The 20,151-nt window shown below is 41.6% G+C and overlaps 1 protein-coding gene across 1 annotated transcript in view; it reads left to right on the top strand.

Annotated features, from left to right (window-relative positions):
- The window catches only part of EXOC6B (exocyst complex component 6B), a 694,448-nt gene that overhangs the window by 664,586 nt on the left and 9,711 nt on the right, over positions 1–20,151 (top strand). The window contains exon 23 of the mRNA XM_030920515.1: positions 18,449–18,561. Coding sequence (XP_030776375.1) covers positions 18,449–18,561 — 113 coding nt within the window. The remainder of the gene's footprint in view (positions 1–18,448; positions 18,562–20,151) is intronic.

Genomic DNA, 20,151 nt, shown 5'->3' with positions numbered 1-20,151 from the left:
TTCAGAGCAGGCGTACAAGTTCAGCGCAAGGTGAATCTTGTCTGAGATAATCTGAAAGTTCATTCAGAGGTGAGGGCAGCAGCCTTTTGCAGACGGCTGAGGTTAACAGGAGGTCACCTGCTTTTTTTTTTTTCTTCTGGTCTTCTCCCCTTTAATGTGTAAACAAAGAGAAAATGTAACTTCCAATGAACTTGGCATATGTTGTGCTCACGCTAATCTTGGCCTGGCCAACTGTAAACAGTCCAATATCCTGTGGCTGAGCCTTTCCACCCATTCTCTGCCTTTTGGAGAATATGAAGAAACACCAACAGAAGCAGAGACTAGAGCCTTGTGGAGCCAGACCCTGGGACTCCAGAGAATCTCAAGGAGCCAGAGGGCGGGGAGCTCAGGGAGAGCTCCTGTGATATGTTCAGGGCCTTGCCACAATGGTGGCCTTCTACGATACTGTCTCACAATCATCAGTCAGCACACATCTTTTTGAGATCCTTCTCTACTCCACCACACGGTGCTAAACACTAAGAAGAAAAAAAAATGGACAAGCCTTCAAGCTGCTCACAGGCTGAAAGGGGAGAGTATCTATTATCTGACCTTAGAGATAGGAGGAAGGACAGGGACTTTGCTGGTATCCAGAGAAAGCAGAAGACAGCATCAAGATAGAACTCCGTTGGAAGTTCCTTCCCATTGTAGGGCTGTGCTGTAGTTTCCAGCCCATTTGCAGAAAGGCCTCCAGGCCAGAGAATTCCAGAAGCTTAGAGATGCAGTGTGTAATACATTGAAGGCCCACAGCCTGAGCATTAACAACTTACAGAAGAGCAGTGGCCACTTGATGATTTCTTACCAACTCTTATTTGCCATCATCTCAGTATCTTGATGGTCCAGAGCCTCTGGGCCAGTACAGACATGCATAGGGAACATACCTCTGTTGTACCTCAGAAGCCCTCTTGGGAATGTGGAAATACAATTTGTTCTCCAATATAGGGAGCAGGAATAATTGCTTAGTGAATTATTGGTGGCAAGTATTAAATCTCGAACTAGCTTCTATAATCCCTTACTCATTTGAGGCTCATTCAGGAAATATAGACTGTTTACTCCTTTAGCCAATATAGGACCATTTTAGTTGTATGAGTTGAAATGGAAGTCTAATGGTACTGAGCAGCCAGAAAGACACAGCCTTTAGCTGTGAAATTCCCTTTGTAATGTGCTTAGTACCACTCTATGACTAGCAAATAGACATTCCCTTGACTATTCTCAATGCTAAGTATATCACGCATACCATGGGCCCAGACATATGTCAGGTAGAAGCACAGAAAAAAATCCTTGTCCTTAAAGAGCTTATAATCTCCCTGGGGAGGCAAGACAAAAGAAATAACTCATAATTTAAGATAGGCTATGATACTACCAATTGAAATATTGTGCCTGGGACTGATTGAAAAGGACTTCTTAAGGGTCTCCTAGAATGGGAAGGATTTAGATAGGACAAAGAGAAAAGAAGAGTCATTGTAAATCAGAGAACGGCAAGTGTGAAGGAGTGAAGGCAGGAATAAGTTTGCCATCTTCATTGTCATTATCATCATTATCACCAGTATTTGCTGAACATTTGTGCCAGGCACTATGCTGAATACTCTACCAAGGCAAATATTATTTTCATTTTAGAGAGAGGTTAGTAACTTGCCCAAAGGCACAAAAGTGAGAAACAATGAACATCGTGAACTGGCTGGCTTTTAGGCAGAATGATCTGGATTTGCCTCACCATCACTCTTCAGTGTGAGTCTCAGGATTCCTAAACTCTTTACCCTCTGTCCCCGGCTCAGTGCTGTAAAATGTTTGTGAAATCCATAAAGGGGACAGGAGGTGAGAAAATTTGGGGAATATTTAGCCGCTGAAGATATCTTCAAGTCAGGAATGTGACTTATCACCAGATGAGAAGGACTAGTCAAGGAGACTGGCTAAAACAAGATGATGGTGATTTTTCAATGTTACCTTGGTATCTACTTCGGAATGATTTTCTTGTAGACATGGGAGAGATCTCAGGTAAAAAGACAGGTTTTTTCTCCCACAGCTTGCTCATGGTATAAACTGTGGGTGGTCCCCTCCAAATAATCACTGCTTATGATCTGACCCTTGGTAAAGTCCTAGAGGGAACTCTGCTTCCACGGAACAAGCCACATGGATAAATCCTAATCTGGAGAATGTCTGTCTGTCCTGGGTTCACACGGAATATGGACATGATGGTTCTGGGGTTGGGAGAAGGGAATTATAACTTGGATGAAAGCCAGGGGCTGCCGTCTATGTTACATTGAAGTAAAAGTCAGAACAGCTCCTATTGTTTTAAAGTTCACAAAGGGCAGTTTTTAGTTGCTTTTTAAAGATCTTCTTGAATAATGATGATACCCTGTGGTAATGGTGTTATTAACTGTAATAACAAGATGAAGTTTTCAAGTGCTTTCACTTACTGTATCTCCTTTCACATCCTTATTCAAGAAATTGGAGCAGGTTTTTAAAAATTCACCTGATTGAGAAACTGCCTCACAACAAGCCATATTATAGACCAGAAATGATAAATACGTAGATCTAATGTTGGATCAAGGCTCCCATGCCATCAGAGACTAAGACCTTATTGCTCTAGCCACACAAGAAATTAGAAGATTAAGCTTGTCAATGCAGAATAAGGCAAGAAGTCTTTCCATCCTAGCATCTTTGGGAATGATACCAAGCTTTCCCACAACAAGGAGGTTTCTTTTTTCTCCTAATTTCTTCTTCCCATCCAATGCAAACACTGCTAGTGGGCACTTAGATGCATCTTGAAGAAATTCAGCAACTTATTGAAGTTCAAGAAAAATGTAAACTTGGACTCTCAATTCAATAACTTGCAACCTCACACAATAACTGTGGAAGCAGAGCCTGTTCCTCTCTACCATCCCAGGTCAGCCTCAGATACTTTTGAAAATCTTATAGAGACTTGCTGATCCATTCCCAAAGGCTTAGAAATGGGGATGTAACTCCCTAACATTACAATTCAAAGAAATAGTTTGTGTTTATCTTAATTCTGGTCAGGGTCGGCATAGTGATGTCAGCTTTACTGTGCTTTCTTTATTCCTCTGCATGTTCTCTTCCAAGGAGAGATGAATTTCCTTTCAGTTATCTCATTTAAGAGTCCTGCCTGGACTAATCATCTGAGTTTTTTCTGCCACTTTCTGTGGGATCAAATTCAGGGAGTATTTAAGCTGGTTCACTAAGTGGCCTGCGATTTTTTTTACATCATTTCACATATATAGTGATAAAGGATGATAACCCCTTCTCACCATACTCACCTAGCATGCTGCCTGCTCCCTGGGTACAAGCAACACCGTATTCTTCTGTCATCTGGAAACACAATTGTACAAATTTCCATCATGAAAGAATTGATTAATACATTGTAGTATATTTAAGTGTACTTCTACGGTGGAAAATACTATTTGGCAGTTAAATAAACTAGATTTAGATGGATCAACGTGGATGGATCTTGAAAACATAAGATTGAATGAAAAAAGCAAGTTGCAGAATATTATGTATAATGTCACATATGTATACATGGTATGTATATATAGATATAAACTAAAACACAGAACATTACCATATATTATTTATCTATTAAAAGCGTAACAACATGTAGCAGATACATAACAAAATCATGATAGCAGCCTTCATCAGGAAAGTGAAGGAATGGAGAGAAGGCAGGGGGATTTCACCTTTATTTATAATGTTTTATTTTTTAAAACAAAGGGAGGATCTGAAGTAAACTGGACAAATTATAAACATTTGTTCACTAGGGTAAGATGGATTTTATATTCTCTTTTATTTTTATTTTTTAATTAAAAATGAAACTCCCTTTCCTTCTCCTTCACCTCTCTAGGCGCCTAACCTGTGTACTATTCTCAATGATTTTTGTTCTCCTCCAGCTGATTAAATTGCATCATATATTAGAAAGAAAAGTGGATTCAAATCGGGGCCTGTATCCCAACCACAGCCCCATTCATGGTAACTTTGCCATAATGAATCTTTCCAGACCTCAGTTTCCTCCTCTGCAAGATGAAATAATAGAATAGTTCTGTATAATTCCTCACAGTCTATCATTTTATCAGTCCCATTTCTGCTAAATGCTAAGAACTACTCTCTATGCCATAGCTTCACTGGCCTGGCACAGTGGCTTGTGTCTGTAATCCCAGCACTTTGGAAGGCCAAGACAGTGTGAGAATGGGGATCACTTGAGGCCAAGAGTTTGAGACCAGCTTTGGCAATATAGCAAAACCCTGTCTCTACCAAATTATATATATGTGTGTGTGTGTGTGTGTGTGTGTGTGTGTGTGTGTGTGTGTATTTTAAAGAAATTCATTAGATTTAGAATCTTAGAGCTGGAGGGACATTAGATATCTGGTCATCAGTAAACATGAATTTTAGAAGGAATCCTGAGTTGCAAGACTACTAGTGACAAATCCAGGGCTACAATGCTGGTTTTCTCTCTTCTATTTCAAAAGTCTAAAAATCTCTCAAGCCAGGTGCAGTGGCTCACGCTTGTAATCCCAGCACTTTGGGAGGCCAAGGCGGGCGGATCACCTGAGGTCAGGAGTTCAAGACCAACCTGACCAACATGGTGAAACGCCATTACTACTACAAATACAAAAATTAGCAGGGCGTGGTGGCACATGCTTGTAATCCCAGCTACTTGGGAGGCTGAGGCAGGAGAATCACTTGAACCTGGGAGGTGGAGGTTGCAGTGAGCCGAGATCGTACCATTGTACTCCAGTCTGGGTGACAAGAGTGAAACTCCATCTCAAAATAAAAATAAAATAAAAACCTCTCAAAAGCCGAAAGAGTATGTCTGAAGCTACCAAAGGAAAGCAGGATGACTAAAGGTATATTTGCTAACCAAAAGACAGATAATATGGAACAAACTGAAAGGTCTGGGGTTTCAGGATGTTTTGAAAATGCCAGGCAGAATTCGGGCAAAAACTGTTTCATATAGGATGCTTGACCCCTTAGATGAGAATTCTGAGAAGTAATATTGTGACAATCTCTGGCATGAGGACAGAAAGGAGATTTTCATAGGAAAGGAAGGGTATTCATGGTGATGGGGAGTGGCGGTGGAGAGGAAGCTATTTGTCCTACTAAGATTTAGGTAATTTAAAATGTCACTGTTTCTTTGAGCATTAACTGCCCTTGGTCATTGGAACCTGCCGCAGGCCCTTAGCCAGCCTTACCCTCTGCCTATAAAAATTCACAGTGAGCAAAGACAAAGAGAAAAATTAAGATGTATCTCTTCACTTCCCCCAGCCTCCCAAATACAAGCACGTATTTCTGAATAGTCTTCAGCAAATTTTGCTTCTTAGACTTGGCCAAGATTTTTAGCAAGCACTTACCTACTGGGCCTGCTTGTATGTATTGCCTTTGAGGATCTTAGAATTGAGTGTGGTGCTGAACTGTAAGGTAACCTTACCCTTTAAGTCAGCTGCCTAATAAAATCACCTTGAAAATCTAAATAGAATTTCCAATCTTCTGTGTTGAGTGGCTCAATATTACAGCCTACTGGTTGTCAGAAATCACAGTGACTCACTAGCCAGCTCTGGGTGGGACTCTGTTCTTTAGTCTGATATTCACACTTGTAGCACCACTCTCTCTTCATGTGGTTCCCTTAGTGAATTCTGTTGCTTCCTGGAATCTCATTGAGTTTCTGCTCTGCTCTTCTTGGAGGTTCTTTCCAGCTTTAAACTTGTAGCCCATGAATAAAGGCTAGGAAAGCCAGGCAGTGATTCAACCAGCCCTTGTCACACAGTCATAGTTGCCTCATACCAGGATTTAAATATGGTCCCCACTTTGGACTTTCCTGGCCCAAGAACCCCAGATTTGTAATAATCTGATTTCAGTGTTGTTTCCTGTTGAATTGTGTAAGTACTGGCATAGCTTAAGCAAAAGACACATATGAAAGAACTCAAAGACGTATTGGTTCATCTGCTTTTGTTTGGAATGAGAACAGTTATGGGGAACAGTGGAGACCTGAGCTCTTGGCATAGTAGAAGGATGTTAAAGAGACTTAACTTCAAATCTAGTAGCTTTGGACTTAAAAAGACTTAAATTCATGTCTAAGGCCTGCTATTTACTGCTTTCTTTGTACTTACTACTTACTTTGTACTTACTACTACTTTGCTATTTATTTACTTTCTTATTCACATCTAGAAAAATAATAACCTATCTCACAGAATTATGTAAAGGATCCAATAACATTATCTAAGTTAAACATATATCACTTAGCCAACACTTAGTTCTCAATAAATATCTATAAATTTCTTTTTTCTCTGCCTTATAATTTTACTTGGCCTGATCTGAAAACTCTTCTTCAAACTAGACCCAGCTAGTAGAAAAAGAGGAAAAGGAGGAGGCAGCCTGCTCTGTGAGAGAGCAGGCCCTTAATGCTTTGTTGGTTTTCCTTGGAGGCAAGAGTTCTTTTGGGATCTGTTCTGAAGGCCATTGGTTTAGCTCATGTGAAAACATGGTGTTCTAAGCCTTGACAACACTGGCTTGAACCTGAAATATGTTTCTCTTCATTTTGGCCCTATTTCCTCTTTGTGGGACATATATGTCAGCTCAGCTGGTGGATAAAAGTTAAGACTGATAATGACCCTAATTAATGTGGTATACCCTGCCAATGAGAGAAAGCTCTGGGAATGTGAGAGGCATGTAGATCATGGGGCAATATCCAACATTCTCCTCTTTGGTCTGCCTTGTGTACTATCCAGCTTCAAAATCCTATACAAAAGTTTCAGACTGATGGCCCAATGAGTGATCAGCATAATGTTTTTAAAACATCTAAATGTGAATGCCTTTAGGAGGATTATGTACTCTAGTTTTCCATAGCCCCCACTACTCACTATCATATTTCACCTGCCTGATTCATTCATTTGTATTGTGCGCCTGGTCTCTAAAGGCAACTGATTTTGAAGAACCTGCTTTGTGATCATGTTTTAGTCTTCCCTGTCTCCTCCAACATTCAGTTAGCCTTCAAATCCTTCAGTCGGAACTGAGACAGTGGCCATCCATTCCTCTGTCACCCTGTTGTTGCCATCCCAATCCAGATCCTCATTGTCTCAGATCTTCCTGACTAGAAATTTTCTTCTCTAGTCCATCTTGTATGCTACTACCAAATTTATCCCACTAAATAAATTGCTACTGAAATGTTACCACTCCCCGTGGAATATAGATTATTTTTAAGTCCTTAGACTGAGAGTCAGTACTCCAGTACTCTGCATAGTCTAACCCCACCTACTTCCTCTTCAGCCTCTTCACTGCTATTCCTTTATATGCCCTCTGCTTTCATCCAACTAGCCCTTGACAGAGGCCCAAAAGGGAATGGAGGAAAAGATCAGGCTTGGGAGTCAGATTGTTATGGGTCCAAGTCCTGACTCTGTCACTTACTGCATATGTTCCTTTTGGCCCATTCTTTTAACCTTTTTGGGATTTCTTTTATTTATCTATAAAATGGAGGTACCTGCCTCTTCTGCTGTTGATTTTCCTGGGGATTAAATGAAATGGATAAGTAAGATACCTAGCCCAATATGGCACATAATAGGTATTCAAGAAATGTCTATTTTCTTCCCTTGAATACATCTCAGCTACTTCTGCTTCTGCTCCTTTGCTTCCACTAGTCTCTTTGCTTGAAATTCCCTTCATTCTCTTCTGTTTATCTAAATCATGCCCAACTTTTTGGCAGACTGGAACTTAAAACATTTTGGGCCTGATTTTCCCTTGATCTGAATGCATATGGTACTCGATGCCTGGGCCCCTCCTTTGACCCTCAAGGATGGACCATGCTGATGAACACTTTTTATCTATTTATTTAATCCCACTTATGTCCAAAGTAGACTTGAAGTGGCTCGTTAAATTTTTACATAAAAACTAATTAGTAAATAGAATTGAAAGGAAGAAAAGAAATTTAATGACAAAGGAAATAGCAAATATACCACCACTATGGGTCTGAAACTATAGTCTTCCTGGGAACTAGTGTTTACTTAACAAAATATTTGGGAGGCAGAACCCTTCTGAAATTTGAAGTTTATGGATGGAAAACAAATGAACAAAAAGCATCCCTTGGTGGTCAAGAACCATAACTTATCTAATGCTTCTTTGCTGAATCTATTGATTAGTTTCAAAATTTGGCAATGAAATTCTGAGTTGCAATTTTATTCAATCTCTAGCCTTCAAATCCAAGTGAACAAAACTGATTTTAAATGCATATCTAGTTGGGCTCAAGATCTTAAGAAGTTAATTTTTCTAGTGCTGAGTCTTTCTACCAGACTCAAGCATGTTTCAAAGGCCATGGAGAGCCTAGCTTATTCTAAATTTACCCAGGGTATAAGGACATTACCTGCTTTGCCATCCCTTAATGTTAGGTATTTTTTCTTCTGCCTGTCATAGGATGCCTGGGTTGTAATTTGTAATAATGACTTATATAAGGCAAGATGTAATTTTCTACAACTATGTTTCTTAATTTATCCATTTATAAAAAAGAACTTGAATCATTTTCATTATGAATTTGCAGTAGTTTTCCCTGCAGGTTATTACCCAATGTCTCCAAAGTTTTTTGATTGAAAATCCACTGTTGGTAAAAGACATTTTAAGAGCTTCCCCCAATATAGTTGTGTGTATAAAAATTTACTAATAAATTATAATTAGACGTTGAGTAGCTGCGAAAGGTTATTCTCATGTATAACTTTCTTCCCACTGCAGTTTAACAGACAGAACATTATCATTACCTTTGAAAGTCTGCTTGTACACACACAGATACTAATATTAATAATTCAAGGCATAATATATACTTAGGTTAAGTTCATTTTTCATAATAATGAATAATAATATAAATAGCTTTTTTGATCATTTCAGATTTGGGGGACTGACTTATCAAATCTGATTAGCTTATTACTATTATTATTTTATAATGTGGCTGATAAAGAGCTTGTATTATGATTAGGAGATTTTTGAGCTCTGCCATTTTCTTGATATTTGCTTACACTTACATTGTTAATATTATCTTCACTCTGTGGTCTCTTTGCAGGGATTCTTTTTAAGGCCCTTAGTCATTTTGTCCAGAGAGGAAGGGTAGTTTAGTTAACAACTCAATCGTAGAGTCCCTAATTCACCCACCCAGGAACCTTTAACAAGTCACACTATACTGAAAGAAAATAAACAGTGGCCCATGGCTCCTACCTTCTTCTCCTACAACATCTGTGGCAGCAGTTCCATTCAAAATTCACATCTGCCTGCTTCTACCACCCCAACAAGTGACAACTCAGTCAGCCCATGACAGGGGCCTCCCATCCTCCCCTTGAACATGTATGTGTACATGGTTATTATCAGCCCGTGTGATAACAGGCTTTCCTTCTGCTCCCTGCAGCAGGACAGATGCTGTCATCAGTGAGAAATGGCCCTACAGGACAGTCTCTGACTCAAAGGAATGCTTGGTGTTGGCATTTTTATTTGGGAGTCTTCCCGTAGGCACCAGCTGGTAACAACAAGAGAACCAGAAGCTTCCCTGTCTTTCTTTTTTTCTCTTTACCAAGAGAGAAAAGGTGAAAAGTTTAGACAGAAAACCTATAAACCCACATTTATGAGGCAAATAAATATTTCTCAGGGTGATGTTCCCTTTCAGAGGAAGTTGCTGATAGGCAATTGGTCACTGATAAAGAACTGAATGAAGCTTCTATCCACCTGGAGCTGGGCTGCAGGGAAAGCAGGGAGCTGCACAGCCACTCTTTGTGCCTTCCCCTACCTCTTTGTCTGCCCTCACTCAGCTAGGTAAAAGAAGAGGAGGTCAGACGTAGGGCCAGGAAGCAGCCTATTACTGGCCGTTGTTGCAAAGCTCAAGTATAAGCTTGACCCCCTTCATGTACAGAAATCAGAAAAACTTGGAACCTCTCTCTACCACAGTTCCACAGCCTACGGAAAATCCAAAGGCCCCCTCAAGATTTCTGTGAATCCATAGACAACTCCAGTCTTCTTGCTTCCTGCACTCCCAGTTCCATAGCGCAGTTGTGCAGCTTTCTAGGTGTGAAACAGCTTCTGCTCTGAGTTGCACACAAACACATAAACACATACACACACACACACACAGAAAGAGAGAGAGAGAGAGAGAGAGAAATCGTTGACCCAGCAATTGGGAGCAGAGAGGATTTGTCTAAAGACCAGGATTGAGGCGTTGGGTTTGTAAAGAAGATTGATTGTGTCATGAACTGCACAGCAAACAGTTTTGAAAAGTCACTTATTAGATTCCCTCTCCAAAGTTGTCTGGAACCACAATACCGTGAAGGATTTTCTTCTTATCCCTTCTCACACGTTAGTTAAAACTCCTGTCTTCACATTCTGCCTCTCAAGAACCAGAATACCAAATTGCTTCTACCTTCTCTACTAAATGTCTTGGCAACTTGGGAGTCTCACCAAGCAGGATATTTCCCCAAACATGTTTTTCTCCCGTGAAATAATTTTTATGCCAGTTGTTAGGATAATGAATTTTATGCCATCTCATTACAATGGGAAGGGTCTCCCTAAAGCCATTTTTTTCTTCTTTCTTTACTAGGTATTAAATGTCTTATATCTGAGAGAATTTCAGAGCACACTGCCCTCCCTGCCTTGGATCTACAGGCAAACCTTTTCTGTAAAAGACTGGATGGTGGATATTTTAAGCTTCCCATGTCATATGGTTTCTGTCACAACTACTTACCTCAGTTATTATAGCATAAAAGCAGCATAGATAATTATGTAAATCAATGAACATGGCTATGTTTCAACAAAACTTTATTTACAACAGGTAGTGACTATAGTTTTCCATCTTCTAATCTAGAAAAAAGCAGGTAGCAGCAGTGATGAGAATAAGCAGAGAAGTCTCTAGGCTAAAATAAATCTCCTTAGCTTAGCATATGAGGCCTCATTTGTCTTGGTTATTCCCAAAGCACTCCTGAGAGATCTAGCCATGTCAGATTCCTTGCTTGACACCTCCACCCCACCCTTCAGTCACCACCTACCTGGCTCAGGCTTAGATGCCCTGCTTTTGAACTTTCTTTATAACCTGTTAGAGTACCTGTTAGGGTATGCACATCATTCTGTATCAATTTATTTACCAGACTGATTTCCTCAAGACTGGAGATAACGTCTTAACATCATTTCATATGCAGTATCTAGAAAAGTGACTGAGACATTGTTGGTACTCAATATGTTTGTTGAAATAAGCCCTGCTTTCCATTTTCTACATTTGCCCAGATTTCTGTGTCAGGAAGTGCTCCTGAGGAGACTCAGGATGCCCTTCTTTGAATCACAGAGGCCCAGCACCAGAGACAAGGAGTTGGAGGAAATCTTGGGCAATAAACACAAATGGGTCATTGGTCAATTCTGTGCTTTTTAGTAGATTTTACAATTGGTCTCTTAATCTGCTCTCAGCTGCTGATAGAAGCTATTATGATTCCACATCTGAACCAGAAAAACAGATTTGGTGTCATGCTTGTGGTCACACTATCAGTCAGAGGACCCTCAGCCTCGGGGCTCTTTTGCTGTGCTCTACTGCCTCCAAAAAAAAGCAGATGTGGATCAGTGATTATGAAAATACTTTATAATGATGTAATTAGTTTCATCCTGTCAGAGACAGGGAGTGGACAAATGAAGCTTCTCCAGGGTTAGTGTTCTGTATGTTAGTGAAAGTGGACTGCACTTTATACAGCAGCCATGTCCTGAAGAGGTAGAACTTTTAGAATTTTTTTTGGATTATATGTTAAGTGTCCCAGAAAAGCATGTTATTTGAAACCATTTTGTAGTCTATCTTGTTTAACATGAAGAATTCTTCTGGAATGTGTATAAAGTGCAAATTCAGGTTTTCCTGCATCAAGTTTACTTCAAGGACACACCTGCTTTGGGAGCGCAGCTCTCTACAGGACTCAGCGTTCCTGTTCAAGCGAAAACATGTAAAGAAAATCACCCTTGAGGAAGAGGGGTGTGGCCACTGTCAGTGTGTCTTAGCATCTGTGTCTGTCTGCATGCCTACCTTAGCTCATACTATCCTTTGCTCCCCATGGCATCTTTGCAGGTTTTCTGGAAAGAGGAGGCTTTCTCTAACATGAGGTAGGCCCCATGTTGCCTACTAAGACCCAACCCACATGTCACCAGACATCTGCTGTGTTCCCAGTCACTAATCATAGGTGTCTTCCATTGGAACCTTAAATTCACATGTCTGGGACTGGATTCCCACTCACCTGTCATAGGTATCATCTCTCCTGTTTGTTTGATGCTTTCTTCTTCCTTATGCAACTTCTCTTCTAGTGCTGGGCAAGAGCAGCCTAGGTTTGGTCCATTTGGAATATTTGATATGAGAAGCACAAAGTATATGTCTCTGTCACCATCTAGCCAATATCGTTGCTACAAAATGTTAGCTGACCTATTTAATTCTATTTTCCATGTCTTTGCTGACTACCTGCTGAGAATCTAGCCATGTAATAGTCTGTGCTGTTGAGGAGTCAGAAGGAGAAAACATAATCCCCATTCTTGGGGAGCTCCTGTCTACATGGGAGATGAGGCTTATATGCCATAGGGTACATCCAACAATTCTCTTCACTCATGAATAGACATGATGTGAATTGGTTTGGTAACAGACAGTCCAGGAGGAGAAACACGCAGGCCGTTCTCCACCAGCCTCCGCATTTCTATTTTCTGAGTTTTTTTGGGTAATCCTTTTTGCCAAAGAAAACTCAAATACCCCCAAGATGGTTTGCTTGTATATTGCCTGTAATTTTTACTTGATGATTTCCTTCTAGTCCTTTAGTCATGAGCAACTCGTCCATCTGAATTATTTCTAGACTTGCTGCCGGAGACATGTATATTTGTGTACACTAACAAAGATCAACCGAGCCCTGCTTTATCCTAATAATAATCACATTCCTAAGGTCCTTCTTGGAACTTTGCATTTGTTCTACTATTATAATGCTGCCTATTCTCTGTCCAGTTAACTCACTATATGGCCTTGGACTAGTTTTCACTTTGACTTGTTTGGATTTTTCTAGTCTTTCCCAGCTGCTGTTGCAAAAAAGAAAGTCTGTTCAGAAATTTGGCATAGTCTCAGATGAGTATCTAACTCAGACAGAATCAATCAGGATTAAAAAATCAAAACAAAACAAAACAACAACAACAACAACAAAAAAAAAACCAGCTGTGGCATCTTGGGGGGTGTGAGCCAACAAACCATCTCTACCACTTGTCTACTTTGTGATTTTTAGCAAGTTGCTTATGCTTTCTAGTTCTTAGTCCTCTCCACTCTCCCCACCCTCCATGAAATCAGAATTATAATTTGAGTCTTACTAAGCCCAGGGAATTTTCTGAAAAAACAAGGAAATATACCAGAGGCAGCTTTAGAACTTTGCCAAAGCCCTAGTTAAGAGTCACACAGATAAAAGTTATATAGGAAGAAAAAAAAGTATCCTATCATAGTGGCCTGTTTAATATATAACCTGATTAAAAATGTCTCCCCTTGTCATATACTTTTCCACTTACACACATTTTTGTATCATAACCAGTAATCACATAATTTACCATTTTAATTAACCTATATAGCTTATAAAGTATTACATCAACTACTACACTAGTTTAGTTCCCCTGTTCTATTAAATACCACAAATAGATAACTCTGTATTTGAAATCAAAGCATCGTTAATGATGGGTTGAGTTTGCGTTTGATTGAATTAGCCTTAACATTTATCAGAATTTCCTACTCTAAAAATCTAGCACTCTCCTGTTCTAGCAAGTTAACATGAAATGCTCCAAAATGTAATGTCTGGTCTGTCCCTTGAAAATGACTTTGCTTACCTAGTTTACAGAAACAGCATTTTCATGAATAAATCAAGAATATAATCATTAATGAGGAATGAGCTTCTAGGAAGTGAGTTCTGAGATATGCCATTACATGACAAAACAAGGTGTAAAAGAGTAGCTATGATATGCTACCCTTCAAGAGAGAAAGAGGAAGATATAAGAAAATATATGTGTGTCTGCTCATTGGCGTAAAATAAATGAAAGAAGGACAAACCAGAAACTAGATTGGTTATCTACAAGAATGGATAGGAAAGATATAGAAGAAAGTGGGGAGAATGGGAACAGGCTGGAATGACGAGGGAGTAATACTTCTCTGAGAACACTTTTTTATATTGCTGTTACTCTCAGAACTATAGTATTATTTCACATACCCCAAAATTAATAATGAAAATCAACTGGAATGTGGGGGAATCAAAGGTGGAGCACAAGCAGTGAAAAATGAACATAGCTGAATTATAAAAGAAAAACACAACCATATTGAAAGTAATGACAAAGAAAATAACTAACCTAAGTAACTTTAGAAATCAGTATTTTCTGGGGCAGGAGGATCACTGGAGCCCAGGAGTTCCAGACCAGCCTGGGCAACATAGCAAGACCTCATCTCTACAAAAATAAATATTTAAAAGTTAGCCTGGGCATAGTGGTGTGTGCCTGTAGTCCTAGCTACTCAGAGAGGTGAAGGTGGGAGGATTACTTGAGCTCAGGAGTTCTAGGCTGCAGTAAGCTATGATTGCACCACTGCACTCCAGCCTGGGCAACAGAGCAAGAACTAGTCTCTTAGGAAAAAAGAAGGAAGGAAGGAAGGGAGGGAGGGAGGGAGGGAGGGACTATATGGATAAATACTAGGAGGTACTATATGGATAGGTACTATATGGATAAATAGGCCTGCTGGTTTTCTTGGCTGTTCATTCTAACACTGTTCTGTGGAATCCAGTAGAAGTGTGCCTCCAAGCAGCTCACTTAGTTAAGTACCCTCAGACTTCACTCTCTGTCCATCTGTCTCAGAGAAGGCCATAAGACCTAGCTTGAGGCCACCCTAAAAGACTGTGGGAAGCAACATGACCCAGAGTGTGATCTATAGGCTCATGGTGGTTGAACTTAATAGACTTATGTAGCTTCCATGACTATAGTGGAATAAATTAGATAGATTGTCATTCCAGAGCTCTTAGGCTCACCATTGGCATTGACTTTGGCAGGAAGACAAAAATGGAAATCCTTATGATGGTAGTGGCTGCCCTAAATGGCCCACCACTGCCATCCATCATGCTGGCTGCAGCAGGGTGGCAAGACCGGGGCTGCATGCTCCATGGAGCTGGTGGGAGTCAGGGAGCAGGCAGGAGCCCTATCCTCCTGGGCACAACTGCAGCCACCCAAACCATGGCTGTGGACCCAGGTGTCCCTGCACTCTTGGGGGCCTGGGAAGGCCCTCCCTGCCCTTGTAGGCTTGGAAGTGCCTGCTCCCACTGCATGGCTTCTCCCTGTTGTCAGTGCTGCTCCAGTCTTGGAGCAAAGTTGGGGCTGACCTCAAGTGCCATGAATGGGAGCAGAAAGCAGACAGGTTCCTGGGCAGAAGGGGGCAGGTCCCCAGTGAGGCCTGAAGGCTGGTGGCCAAGCTGCCAGTCTTGCGGACCAGAGTAGGGACTTGGCTGCCCGTGGACCAGATGGCTTGCACTTCCTCCCCTCTGAGGCCCATAAAAGCCCTGAGCTCAGCCAGAGCAGAGGAGAGGACAGAGAGACAGCAGAACGACCAGCTACAGAGAAGAGCCACTCTCTCTGCTGATAGCTGAACACTTATCAAGACGACCTGCCTGCAGAGAGGAGCAACCCTTTCTGCTAGAAGCTGAATACTTGCTGGGACACCCTGGCTACTGAGAGGAGCTTCCCACTGTGGGTCATCTCTGAGCTGTTCTATTGCTCAATTAATCTCTTCATTTTGCTCACCTTCCATTTGTCTGTGTACCTCATTCTTCCTGGTCGCAGGACAAGAACTTGAGACCTACTGAATGGTGAGGCTAAAAGAGCTGGGGTAACACAAACAGGGCTGAAACATACCCCCTGCTCGCCACATTGTGGGTGAAGAGAAGGAGAGAAGAGCTGCAGCTCTTTGTAGAGCCCAGACATGGGAGCTCCCTGAGCCAGAGCTGTGACTCCCTCTTTGGGGCCCTGTGGTTCCTGGCATCTCCAAGCTTCTGGGTGTTGCCACATTCCCCGGTGCCATCCAGGAAAGCTGCTTGCAGTACACCTGGTCCAGCTGCATTCGCACAGAGAATTGGTGTCCATGCTGGCACCTGGAGCTGCCCACCCCATGGCAGCACCCAGCGCATCTGACTGTACAGTGACCGGACCCCACACTTACACACACCCCTCGCTGCTCCACACCGGACTCCAGTGTCCCTGGCAGGCATGAGCTCAGCCTGCCAGGCCAAGTGGGTGTAACAAACCCAGTGGGCCAGAGCAAAACTCAGGCAAAGGTGCCACCAGCCACAGGTTTCCGGCCAGAAAAGCGACACCCCAAAGATCCCATAACTTAGAGCTAAGCCATGAACTTCTCTCCACTGTCCACTAGTGACTTCCCATGTGTCATTAACCAGAAATACATGGTAGTATTAGCAATAAATCAGAAGTACTAATACATTAATTCCAGCACAGAAATTAGGAATTCATTTAAAAAGAAGGTAATACATGCATGTATATGTCCATGTATGCTGAAAAAGTAGTATCTAAAATAGCTTTAAGAAATGATTTTCCAGTTTTTCCAATTAGACTTTTTTGATATTCATTCACTTTTCTTATCGGCTCCTTAATAGGCAAATAGTAAAAGGCTTCCTAGGTTTTGTTTTTTTTTTAATTTTGTGAAAAAATTTTAATGGAAAAAAATGCTATCTTTTTTCATAGTTCTTTCCCTAGGAATTGCAGGAAAACATAGTGAAATGTGTAAAGCATAGTACTGGATGAACTTTAGAACAAGGGGTACTCTCAGTGTCTGTCGTGGAAGCAAGTAAAGAGGAGCTGTCTTGAGTGGTCTTTGAAGACCATAGGACAGAAATACTGATGCTAGAGTAGAAAGTCAAGAGAAATTCTCTTCTAAAGGAGAACTCTCTGAGGCCTTGGGTCAGCAGAAAGAAGTGGTAGAAGCCTTTTAACTTGCCAATGAAAATAGGCATGACCTGAAAATGGCCTGAGGGGCCGTTTGGGACCATCCTGGCCCAGACCAAGCAGCGTGCCTGTCTCTCCCCGACTCCTTCTCTCATCTCTAAAATCCCTTTCTTGGCTGAGGGTGTAGGGGCTTTTCTCAGTTTTAGGTTTGAGACTTCAGCCATTTCTCATCCTGCTTCAGGAAGTTCATAACTGCTATTCTAAGAGAGTGGATGAAGTGGAGACTTGGCCAAATAGGGCAAGGCCCATACTGCCTGTTTGCCCAGCTGCATAGTGAAGACAGACATGGAGGAAGGTGTGCCTAGAGCCCAGGTTCTGGCATTGGATATGACTGCACTCTCAGCCTCTCTGCCTTTGTTCTGCACAGCCAGCCATCTACTTGTCCTCATCAGCAGTTACCTATCTCCTGGAAAGGGAGAAATGGAGAATGTCTTGAGTTAAAAGTACTGTAAGGGTTCTTCCTCTATGCAGTGATGTGAGTCTGGGACTGTGCCCCTTCTAGAAGCTTTTGTTTGTTTGTTTTACTTAGTTACAATTTTTGAATATTTGTTAGTGTGATGTCTGAGGCTAAAACTGGCTGGGAAGGAAAGCCTTTGACAAAAGTTTAGCTTCTTTCAGTCAAAATCTCCCCCAGTGTCAGAACTCAGCTCACCCTCAGAAAGCTCTCATTGTCTTTTCACACATCTAGCTCTTGGCACTTCTCTTTAACAGTGATAACCCAATTCTAGACTCTGTGTCCTCAATCATGGGCTAATCTACTATGGCCCAGATTTCATCTTCTCAGCCTGTGTCTGCATAGGCGTAACACATATTGCCTCTTAGAAATGCTACATGATCCATTTACGCCTTGGTTCAGTGTTTCTGTGTTGTCTGTGTGTCCTATTTGTATACAGGCATGTATATACGTCTGTATTACCTAAGTCAGTGCAGCAAGTCAAAAAACTGATACTTGAACCCAGACCTTTTAACCTTGAAGTTCAAACAATTGCATATGTGGCACTGGACTACATCCACCTTTATCTGTTCTTTGTTGAATACTGAGAATGGTTCTTGGCATGTGGAAGGCATTTGATAAGTATTTATTAAATGAGTAAGTGAATGATTATTATGGTATTATTATCATATTTGATTCAGTCTAGTGTTAGTTTCTTTACAGGGTTGCCTCTGAGAGCTAACTGCTGGCATATAGTCTTAGCAACGTTTCCATACTGCTTATGGCAGAGATAAGTCTGCCATCTAATGTTTACTCATTTATTTTCTTGGTTGAAAGAATAGTCTGAAGCTGTTCTTTTTCTTATTATATTTTAATTTTTATGTATCTAATTTATTAGCTGGTAGTGAAGGATGATGAAGTTTCTGGTATCTTGGTTTGTCTTGTCTGTCTGAATAATCCCTGGGGTGGGGTTTGGATATTTTACAGCTTTTGGATCTTTTCATCCAGTGGGATTGGTCAACCTACCTTGCTGACTATGGTCAGCCCAACTGCAAGTACCTCCGGGTAAACCCAGTGACTGCTCTGACCCTGCTAGAGAAGTGAGTATCTAGTCCAGTGGTCTGTGTTGGGAGGTGGGGAGACAGGGGTGGGGGTTTGGCATAGAAGATAATTTTGCCACTGCCAGTATCTTGAAAGATAGCCTTGTTCTGGAAGTTGCCATAGGCCATGGGTGCTGTCAACAATCTCAATCACTGGATTTGGCAAGCCAGTCTTCCTCTTGTGGCTTATTCATTCCTGAGCCCCCAACAAGCTAGGCCAAGTATGGATCAGAATTGGACTCTGACATTACCTTCTAGTTTAATGGGTCTTTTACTAGTGTCTCTTACTAGAGATGGCAACAGAAGAAAGAAAAATGGCTTGGTTTGGGGCTCAGGCCAGCCTGGTGAACAGAATGAGGCTGCTCTAGTCATCTGGGGTATGATGATGGATAGTGCAACTCCACAGAACAGATGGCTTCTCTGGTTCCTAGTAGAGAATCCCTGGAAATTATTGAGAATTATTGAAACCTTCATCTGTTCCCAACTCCCAGCCCCTGCCAGACTGAGCTTTATTGTGCTGACTATCCCAACAAAACTGTCTTGGAGAATGTGTCTGATTTTTGCCTTAGTCAGTCACTAGCCTGCAGAGGATTCCCTGCCACAGAACTGTAGCTTCTCTGAAACAGAGGTGCTACCACTGAAAGTAAGTTAGGTAGCTCCAGGAAATCTCAGGGCTAATCAATATGTCACCCAGAAGCTGGGAAATGCTATGTATTACAGCCTGGCTCTGGCTTTGCTAATCTCTTAGAGAGCTGGCAGGTCAGAGACCAAGACCCACATAAAAAGGCAGGTTTCTCTTGGAATCTGAGAAACTAGTTAATCCCCAGCTACTTGGAAGAATGCCCTGCCTCTAGGCAGTGTAGGAAGTCTACATATATGGCCAGTCAGCCACATCTCAAATCCTAGGAAGGCAAGACTCAGAGTCCAGAAAGTCAGAGTGGAGCCTTAAGCAGAAGGAGAGGTCAAGGTCTATTCTTCTTACTATGTAATATGAAAGGGGGAAAAAAGGGGAAGAGGTGAAGGCAAGAGCATGATGCAGGGGTATGTATTTGGAGCCAAGAGACTAAAAACTCAGACTACAGTTTTCTTCTGACCACATCAGAGATTGATGTTTCCATTTTTAACTTTGTTTCCCATGGTTCTCTCTCCCACTGACCTTCCTCCCTAGGATATCTAGAGAGTAAGTATATTATTCACTTGGGCCTTTTCCATCACTTTGAGGCAAGTCCTTCTGGTTTCCTCATTGACACTAATGACTACACTAAAATCCCTAGCCTCTGAGTTGTCCCCACCCTGACATACTAATCTACTAAACCAGCCTGGTGCCAACTGGCTGGCTGCCTTCTCTATCCTTGGCCCTTAGAGTGACCCTTGGCTTACTAATTCCTTTGGGGCTGGGAGTGGCGGCAGGGATTTTCTCCCATTGTGCCAGGTAAAGGGTTGTTCCCATTCAACCTCTTGGCACACTCAATACTCTTGCTAGTGTGGGGCCTGAAATAAAGCCCTGACCAAAGGGAGCTCCTCAGCAGCCTCCCCTACCTCTTGGTGGCTTTAAAATCTAGAGCCCGCATCTCTTATGGAAGACCCTTT

This window comes from Rhinopithecus roxellana, chromosome 17, assembly GCF_007565055.1.
Source record: "Rhinopithecus roxellana isolate Shanxi Qingling chromosome 17, ASM756505v1, whole genome shotgun sequence".
NCBI classification, from domain to species: domain Eukaryota; kingdom Metazoa; phylum Chordata; class Mammalia; order Primates; family Cercopithecidae; genus Rhinopithecus; species Rhinopithecus roxellana.
The sequence above is the reverse complement of the archived record's forward strand: the minus strand, read 5'-3'. Positions and strand labels throughout refer to the sequence as shown.